General features: G+C 51.2%; 1 protein-coding gene across 2 annotated transcripts; it reads right to left on the bottom strand.

Annotated features, from left to right (window-relative positions):
* Positions 1-3646: 3646 nt before the first annotated feature.
* Aldh1b1 (aldehyde dehydrogenase 1 family member B1) lies at positions 3647-8243 on the bottom strand. 2 transcript variants are annotated; one of them, XM_038348255.1, is made up of 2 exons: positions 8028-8243; positions 3647-5351 (listed from the first exon to the last, which is right to left on the bottom strand). In XM_038348255.1, exon 2 carries the CDS (start codon positions 5340-5342, stop codon positions 3783-3785), a length of 1560 nt encoding a protein of 519 aa, XP_038204183.1. In that variant the 5' UTR covers positions 5343-5351; positions 8028-8243; the 3' UTR covers positions 3647-3782. The 2 variants fall into 2 exon arrangements, with proteins under 2 accessions (XP_038204183.1, XP_038204184.1); XM_038348256.2 differs by having other exon boundaries at positions 7970-8097.
* Positions 8244-9955: the final 1712 nt, after the last annotated feature.

The following is a 9955-nucleotide window of genomic DNA, read 5'->3' as shown; positions in this document are numbered from 1 at the left end:
GGCTTTGCCCAGGGCTAGGCAGAGTGCAGCAGGCGGAGGAGAGAAGGGGTCCCACATTGTGTTAACCCTGCCTAGCTGCTCAGCAAATGACTGGGGGCATCCCGGGGGAGGGGTGCTCTGTATGAGCCGGTGGCTTGTGGGTACATCTCCTAAAGGGGACCCCTGAGGGCAGTGAGCCAGTGCCTTGTGGATACATCTTCCAGGGGACCCCTGAGGACAGACTGGAGCTCCGGAAGAGCCTGTGCCTTGTGGATACATCTCCCAGGGGACCCCTGTGAGCAGACGGGAGCTCTGGGTGAGCTGGTGCACTCTGACATCTTGGTCCCTGCACTCCCACTTGCCCCTGCCCTTGTCACCCTGCCACCCCGTTCTGTAATTGTCTTACTTGCAGACTGAGCTCCCAGCAGGCCGTCTTGTCTTGATTCACGTTCTCCCAATGGTCCCAAAAGGACTTTTTTTTCTCTTTTAGATCAATGAAGGATCTGAGCAAACTAGTGGAAGTGGGGCCACCAGAGGTCAGCCTTGTACCCATAATGATGCCAGCCCACATGGAAGTGCCTTGGTGGCACGGGGCTGATCAGGGCAGGTGTGACTGAGCACTGTTGTGGATTGGGGGCCACAGACTTGAGCTTAGAGATTTGATTAGATGGGCTCCTAAGTACACCCTTGTCTGGCTCCTAGAGCATGCTCACGGAAAACTGACACAAATAAGCGCTTTGCTAAGCCTCCCAGAGCCAGAGTGATGATGGCTCCAAGGTTAGGAGCGCTTGCTGCTCTTCCAGAGAACCTGAGTTCAGTTTCAGCACCAGCGTCAGGCAGCTTACAAGCCGCCTGTAACTCCGACTCTAGGGTGGCATTTGATGCCCTTTTCTGGCTTCTGCAGGCACCCATACATACCGGTACACACACAGAGAGGCACCATGCACACAGGTACACACAGACAGGCACCCATACACACAGGTACACACACAGACAGGCACCCATACACACAGGTACATACACAGACAGGCACCCATACACACAGGTACACACACAGACAGGCACCCATACACACAGGTACACACACAGGCACCCATGCACACAGATACACACACACAGAGGCACCATGCACACAGGTACACACAGACAGGCACCCATACACACAGGTATACACACAGGCACCCATGCACACATGTACACATACATACAGGCACCCATGCACACAGGTACACACACATACAGGCACCCATGCACACAGGTACACACACATACAGGCACCCATACACACCGGTACACACACATACAAGCACCTATGCACACAGGTACACACACAGATAGGCACCCATGCACACAGATACACACACATACAAGCACACATACAGCCACATAAATGTTTTTAAATTAAAAAAAACCTCTCAATGTCCACTGCTTATGGAAAAATAAATAAATACAAACCAACTGCCTTCCTTTACAGTACTGTTTTAAGGCCAAAGCAGTGCATGAAGGCACCTGGCACAGCACTTGGCCAAGGGTGAGCGTGGTAGGAGTCTAGAGGAAGGATGGATGGATGGATGGATGGATGGATGGATGGATGGATGGATGGATGGCTTTCAAACTACAGTATCTACCACAGCTCAGCCTTGCAGGCCATGTGCTGGACTGAAGGTTGAGGCCCGAGGAAACCCCCATTCCTTGTCTGAGAGGACACAGTCTATCCTGGTGGGGGGCGCATGACAGTGGGGTGTGAAGTGGCCCGTCACACCGTGTCCACATTTCTTCAGGAAGTAGCAGTGCTCATCCTGCTCCCGTCTTTCTCCCTTTTCCATATAGTCTGAATGCCCAGGCCCTGGGATGATAGCAGCTACTTTAAGGGTGAGTTTTTTCCAATTTAGCTATCACTTCTCTGGGAGGCTGAGATGGGTCGGTCAAACAGACAGTGAAGATAAACCATGATAACCAGAAACCCTCACTACACTCTGATGGGTTACAGTATGGCTACAGAGATGGCTGCAGGGGCCTCTTAAGAGAAATACATGGAGGATATTGAGCCAGGGCCATGTCAGCCTTAGCGATGTCTCACAGGAAGGGAGACGTGAGACCCAAACAAACCTACAACCCTCAAGAAGCCGGTTCAGACCAAACCCAAGTCATGGCCGTCATTACAACAGCAAAGGAAGGTGGAGATACAGTTCCACTGGTAGAGGCTGTTTAGCGTGCACAAAGCCCTGAATTTGATCCACAGCACCTGGTAACACTGGTTGTGGTGGTACACACCTGTAATCCCAGCACTCAAGAGGTGGGAGCAGGAATATCAAAAGTTCAAGGGCATCCTTGTCTACATAGCAAGTTCTGATAAACAAAATAATTTTGATGGCAGGTTGTTGAAAAGATGACCAGGACATAGATAGCTCAGACTGTAGCATTCACAGAGTATAGTGTTCACAGAGTGTAGCATTAACAGACTGTAGCATTCAGACTGTAGCGTTCACAGATTGTAGTGTTCACAGAGTGTAGTGTTCAGAGTGTAACATTTACAGACTGTAGCATTCACAGACTGTAGCATTCATAGACTGTAGCTTTCACAGACTGTAGCATTCACAGACTGTAGCATTCATAGACAGTAGCTTTCACAGACTGTAGCATTCACAGACTGCAGCATTCACAGACAGTAGTGTTCACAGATATAGCATTCACAACAAGCAGACTTAAAAACTTGGAAGAATGTGTAAGCACCATAAACTACAACAGAAGACAAGGAGACAGCTGGACTTCAGCTTCTGACTTTCCATGACTACCACCAGGGTGTGTGTGTGTGTGTGTGTGTGTGTGTGTGTGTGTGAGCATCAAGGGTGGCAATAGAGAACTCTGAGGAATGAAGCTAGAAAACCCTCCTCGTGAGGTGACTCAGTAGAGGTTAGGAGGATGACAATGGAAGCCCCTAAATAATATGGACTTGCTCTGGCCAGAACTACAGCAATATTCCCATGGGTCTTTGTACATCAGTCAAGAGAAATCAAAGAGAAGCCCAGAAACTTAGGGTAGGAGGGGCCAGATGACTACCTGGGTCCTCTAAGGCCCAGAGATAGTAAAATGTGTGTGTGTGTGTGTGTGTGTGTGTGAGAGAGAGAGAGAGAGAGAGAGAGAGAGAGAGAGAGAGAGAGAGAGAATCGAGACAGATTTGCAAATAGAACTTTGAGCTTATTTTAATTTTAAAATGAAATTAATTCCTATACCCTAATTAAGAGTATAATTCGGTAGTGAATCGTACAATTGCAACGTCATACAACCATGTCCACTGCCCAATTCCACAACATTTTCAACACCTCCTCAAGAGGAGCCCAGTATCCACAAACAGCCATTCCCCTTTTCCCCTCCCCCTAGTCCCTGCTGGCCTCTGCTTTGCTTTCTACTACAGATACGAGTTTGGGCATTTCAGCATGAAGCTGTCTTCTTTCTCTCTGCGTTCTGTGCTCAGGCTCATTCATGTGGCACCTGGATCAATTCATCATTCCTCTGTATGGCTACAGTCAATGGCTTTAAATACACCTTTAGCGACTCCTAAGGTTTCCTGGCAATAACTGGAAGGTCATCAGTGAGGTTGGGACCTGGGGACGAGGTGGGTAGCATTCTGAGCCCAGCCACCATCTATACTTTTAAAAAGAACAGCTCTGATTTAACCACTTTATTTGCTGACACCCCTTGTAACACTTCATTTGGAACTCGGGCCAAAGTCAAATTTTTCCATCCGCTGGCGGGATGTTGCGGCACGGCAGAGCATGGCTGGGCCTCCAAGGTGGCCACTCTCAGGAGTTCTTCTCTGGAACCTTGATGGTGACAGTCTTCACCTCCGTGTAGGCTCTAAGCCCGTCTTCCCCCAGCTCCCTCCCGTTGCCAGATTCCTTAAAGCCTCCAAACGGTGTGTGGCAGGTGACGATATTGTAGGTGTTCACCCACACTGTCCCAGCTTGCAGGGCTTGGGTGAAGTATAGGGCCTTGTCCAGGTCTCTGGTGAACACAGCCGCAGCCAGGCCATACCTGGTGTTGTTGGCCCTCTGAATCACTTCTTCGATCTTCTTGAACTTGAACAGAGGCTGCACGGGCCCAAAGATCTCCTCTCTAGCAATTTTCATGTCATCCTGCACATCCCCAAAGACCGTGGGCTTGACGAAGAAGCCACGATCCCCAAAACGCTCCCCACCGCAGAGAAGTTTTGCCCCCTCCTTCTGACCAGCCCGGATGTAGCCCAGGATTCGTTCAAACTGCTCCTTGTCCACCTGAGGCCCCTGTTGAGTGTCCAGTTCAAAGGGGTTCCCCACTTTCCTCTGCTTGGCCTTCTCCACGGTCCTCTCGAGAAACTCCTGATAGATGGATTCTTCCACAAATGTCCGGGAACCCGCACAGCAGCACTGACCCATGTTAAAGAAGAGGGCTTCGTGACACTGGTCTACAGCGTGAGCCATATCAGCGTCCGCCAGCACGATGCTGGGGCTCTTCCCACCCAGCTCCAAGGTGACTCTCTTGAGGTTGGAGTCCCCAGCAGCTTTCTGGATCAGGTGGCCCACCTCGGTGGAGCCCGTGAAGGCAACTTTATCCACATCCATATGCTGGGCTATGGCTGCCCCTGCAGTGGGGCCATAGCCAGTGATGATGTTCACCACTCCCGGGGGAAACCCTGCCTCCTTGATGAGGGAGGCCAAGTACAGGGCAGAAAGTGGGGTTTGCTCCGCCACCTTCATGACCACAGTGTTGCCTGTAGCGAGTGCCGGGGCCAGCTTCCAGCCTTGCATGACCAGCGGGAAATTCCATGGGATTATCTGGCCACAGACACCCACTGGCTCATGCCGGGTGAAGCAGAAATGTTCGCCATCCATAGGGATGGTTTTACCATGCCACTTGTCAGCCCAGCCAGCAAAGTAACGGTACACCTTGATGACCTCATCCAGGTCCAAGACATAAGACTCCTGGAAAGGTTTCCCATTATCCAAGGTCTCCAAAGAAGCCAAGTACACCCGATCCCGTTCCACAAGATCAGCCAAACGGTTCAAGAGCCGGCCCCGCTCTGAGGCATCCATTCTGCGCCACGGGGACCCCAAGCGGAAGGCCTCCCGGGCTGCTTTCACGGCCAGGTCTACATCTGCCCGGTCACCTTCGGCCACATGCCCAATGACCTCGCCTGTGGTGGGGTTCACTGTGGGGAAGGTCTTTTTGCTGACCGCATCACGCCACTCATTGTTGATGAACAGCTGGTTGTAGCGAATCTCTGGGTTTGGGATTGGGTTCGGGAGAGCAGCTGCGGTAGAGTACGAGGGGGTCCGACCCTGGAGGCAGAGCAGCCGGTGCGCCAAGAATCGGACGCTCAGCATGTTGAGGACCTTGGAGCAGATAGGAAAGGAAAAAAAAAAAAAAAAGGCAAACCGGTGAGAGTGGGCGGGGCTACCTGAAGGTCCACTGATACCAAGGAGTGTAACCTCCTGAAACATAGGCTGTGGGGTACAAAGGCCCGAAGAACTCTCTGGTCCACCCATCGGGTCCCCCTCAAGTCTGGCCCCCTTTCGCACCTCTTCTGGGTCTCTTGTGAAATACGACCTTGCTCTGCAAGGCCCTTCTTGGTCCTCCCGTTGCAGTGTCTGGGACCTATAGCCCACACTTCCGAACAGAAATTTAAGGTGCTCATGAGACACACCAGACATGACGTTGTCCGTGGATAGACAGAACGGTTGAGGAAAAGCCCACACTACAAAAGTGGGGCAGAAAGGCCAGGGTGTGACAAAAGCCCTGGTCCTCTGTGAACCTTTAATGTTTGAGCAGCTCAATCTCTTCTCTCCAGCCCCGCTCCCTCCCCTTTGGGATCAGTTTTTCCCTTAATAACATGTCTCCACGTCTCTGCTCCTGCTACAACTGTGTGCTGCTGCTTAGTTCCCTGTCTGGGGACACAAGAATCAGGAGCTGAGACAGGGGATAAAGCCCAGCTGATGAGAATGCTTCCCTAGCTAGCACAAAGGCCTGGGTTCAGTCACTGATGGGGCACCTCCCTGTAACCCCAGCCCTTGGGAGGTGGAGGCAGGAGGATCAGGAGTTCAAGGCCATCGTTGGCTACATAGTGAGTTTGAAGACAATCTCTGACACGTGACAGACTCTCTGAACAAACAGACCAACCTCAGAACACCTCTGAACCCCCAGATTATTGCTTCTCAACCTCATACGCCACACGTGTGTGTTAGTGATGGTGAGCTCCTCCTCCAGGCAGGGACTTTTGCAGCTGTCATTCCATCCACTGCTAGTGTTACAGACCCAGAGGGAAGGGACAGCGAGGAACCAGAATTTCTCCAGGAAGCCCTCTTCTGAGGATGACAATACCCCCGAGCCTCAGAAGATACGCAAAGTTCCAATTCGTATCACCGCTGAAATCTGCACACGCAGACTTCCTAGCCTGTTTCACCCTTTCCATACATTCTTAGTGCAGCTACGGGCAAAGTCAAGAGAAACTAAGAACTTTTCTTTCCCTAGTACTGGCCAAAACCATAAATAAACCATTCTCAAGCTGGATGCTATAACCAGCGACTTGAACCAAACAAGCACTTGGAAGTTCAAGGTCAGCCTGGTCTACAGAATGAGACTCCTCTGTCTCAACGAAACAAACAACACAAACCTGTACCCCTTTACTAATTCTGCTCTCCCATCAGGTTTGGGCCTCTCTCTGGTTATATTTGTTTCTGGTGCCTAGAATTAAGCCTGAGACACAGTTGCTACTCTATAGACACACAGTGTCAGGCTAAGGGAACGTGGAGATTTCCATAAAGGACACCGATGAACTGGCCTGGGACCTGAGCAAGAACCCTAGAGATTTGGGACCTCAGTTCCCTCACCTGTAGAGCCCCCTAGGGTTGTGTTGAATGGGGTCTTGCATGGATAAAACCTGACACACATTGCCAGGGCAGTCGACGGAATACTCAAGGCCTCGGAACCAGCCTGGCACAGACCGGAGCATAGTGGGAAGGGGCTTACCCTTCTGGGGTACAAATCAAGCAGCAGCTGAGATGGGTCTGTTTAGTGCCAACTCCGCTTCTGAAAACATCAGACTTTACTAAAACGACTGCGATAAAATGTAAACAGTACCTAAACTTCCGTAAGTAAGTGCCAAGCAGCGTTTCTAGTTCCTTCTTAGCAATACAGCTCATCTCTGGCCAGGATAGAATCACGGTGCCTTTTCTGGCTCATGTGAGTCTTGCTCCACCCAGCAGCAAAACATAATTGCACCAACTTGACCCCTGACCTCCACCCCCTTTCCACCCTCTCTCCCGTGTGCAGGGAGAGGAACGAAAAATTCATTCAGGAAAACAAGGCTGCAGCTAGGTCCCTACCCACGCAGAAATTAATGTCTACCAGGAAAGCCCTCCCTGGGGACCTGGTGTGTGTGTGTGTGTGTGTGTGTGTGTGTGTGTGTGTGTAGCAAATTGCTTTTAGGTCACACCAGGCCTCTGTGCTCAAGGACCCAAGCCATCGCTTTCATTTTGCACAAAGGAAAGTCGCTAGTCACAGGTTATCCCGCTTTTCAGTTTGCGGAGTTTGCGGTCTTCTCACCAGAACTGCACTAGCCTCCCTGAAGCCCTCAGGTGATAACAGATGTTGATAGTCACTCTGGAGGGGACTACAGAGGTTCAGGGACCTCTCTAAGAAAGTACTACAGAAGCCTCTCATCCTTGAATTCCCAAAGGCCTAGCTTTGCTTTTCCTCCAGAATACCGGATGCTCGGCACCCACAGAGCGAAAGGCTTGCAGTCGGGAACCTGAGCGAAAGGTGCTCAGGTCCCAGCTTCTCCACCATGGCCAGAGGGTCTCGCGGCAGTGGGCCGGGTAGGCGAGGGTGAAGGAACAGACCAAGATGAGGTTTGGGAGGACTGTACCCCCCCACCCCCCACCCCAGACAGATAGGAAGGGGTAGGGAAAGAGGCGTGGAAAGAGCCCTGCAAATACACCCGGGGGAGACCTGCCTTTCGGGGACCGAAGGGGTGCCGTGCCCCAGCACGGAGGGAGGGCGGCGGTAGCTACCTGCAGCGGGCTCGAGCTCAGAGTCAGTCTCACTCAGGATCAAGTCCGGGTAGGGTTTAGCGTTCTCGGTCGGTCCAGCTGCTGTGTGGCGCTGCCGGGCATCGGCTCAGCAACCAATGAGGTTTCGCTTCCAGCTAAGCTCCGTCTGCTCCCGAGACCGCCCCCTACTGAGGAATCTTGGCCCCGATCCAGATTCCCCCTTCCCAGACATCCTTGGCCCAGTATCCTGCACCCTCCAGAGGTCTCTGATTGGTCTCACTGAAGTAGGAAGTTCAAATCTGAGAGCCTAAGGACAAAGCCTTTGGCAAGCAAAAGAGGGACTCAAAGAGGGGCAGGGTTTTCCCAGGATTACAGCCAGGCTCCAACTTGGAGACCCTCCCTAAAAGTCAGTCATTGACAGACCTTGCTTATGTGATCAGCATTTTTGAGCCTGTTAGACAGGAACAGTACTGAAAATTCCAGCTCTGAGAATCGCGAGCAGAGAAACACTCCAAACAAAAAACGGGCAATGTGGTTTACTCTACACTGACCGTCAGTCTCTGCTTTTGAACTGTGGACGGACACTGGGCCATGACTCTGAGGGGTTTGCAGGAATTGGACACACGTTTAAATAGCCAACCTAAAATGCAGTCAAGAAGACAGTGGAAGTGACCCCTGTCGTGAATATTTCGGTGCAGAAGTGTGGGTTCACGCGGGTCCGAGAAATGAAGACTCAGAGACACATTGAGAATGAACTTAGCCTCTGTGGGGGCAGGGGCTCAGGCTCGGTGAACTGAAGCCTTGCCTTCACCCCACCCCTAGTATCTTTATTTTTTCTTATATTTACACTATAGCTAGAAGATTTCCATATCTCAAAATAAACCGATAGAAGCTTTCAACAATACAACTCCAGGTGCAAATACCTGATTCAAGAGGTACCACCGTTTTCTGGGTTTCTGCTGAACCAAGTTTTCCATGGGAAACTCTCAGTCAAGATTCACACGGGAAACAGGTATTTGTAACTCAAAGGAAGGCCTAGGGGCTGTGTGAAAACTCCAGAGCCAGGCAGGGTATAACCTAGCAGGGTTTCATGGCTAGTGGAGGTTATTGGCTATTCCTGATCCCTCTGGCACCCCCTCAGGGAACTTTCTACCACAGACCCCCAACAGGGAAAAGTTGGAGGCCATATGGTGTGGAGAGTCCTGGACTGTGTTAGACAGCTAGTTACAGATTAGCAGAGTTGAAGGTCATTGGGAATGGGGACACCACCCTCATAATCAGTGGCTTATAGGACCAGATATGAAACTGCAGGATTTTATGATTGTCATAGGGGTGTGATCTTTGTCATAACTTCCACACTGCCTGGGGAGGGGAAGTCATTAACAGATTATCTAAACAACTGGTACGTGTGTATTGCCTAGCTTCAAGCTGTCAGCTAAAGAGCAAAGACATACCATTCTCCCCTCTTTTAACAGTGAATCCAAATGGACAGAATCACCTGGCCAGAGAACATTCCTCAGAAACAGCTGTCTGCTCTAGAGACTTGGGAAATAGTACAAAGTCTCCCCAGAGGAGGGTCTGCACAGTGTCTCTGACCTCTGTCTGCTCTCACCCTTGGGAGCGTTCTGCTCCCCCCCCCCCTTCAGTCATTGCCTAATCTCTTACCGCTCAGTGATAAGCTTTATCTGCCCTCTACTCTACACTCAGGGTGTCTCTTCTAGCTCCTCTTGTAGAAGTCAAAAACCAGGGAGCCAAGGAGAAGCTGGTGCCCGATCCAGGGACTGAAAGACCTGGGGTAGTCACCCTTTAGAACTCAAAGTATGCCCCCCAAGTGTCTGAAAAGCAAGACCAGACAGGGTCTGTGCAGTGCCAGAGGGCAAAGGCAGATAGATCAGTGAAGGGGCATCACAGGACACCAGCAGGACACCAGCAGGAAAACAAGGCAAGTG

This window comes from Arvicola amphibius, chromosome 11 (genome assembly GCF_903992535.2).
Source record: "Arvicola amphibius chromosome 11, mArvAmp1.2, whole genome shotgun sequence".
Classification (NCBI taxonomy): Eukaryota; Metazoa; Chordata; class Mammalia; order Rodentia; family Cricetidae; genus Arvicola; species Arvicola amphibius.
Note: the sequence above shows the minus strand (reverse complement) of the source record. Positions and strands in the feature narration are given on the sequence as shown.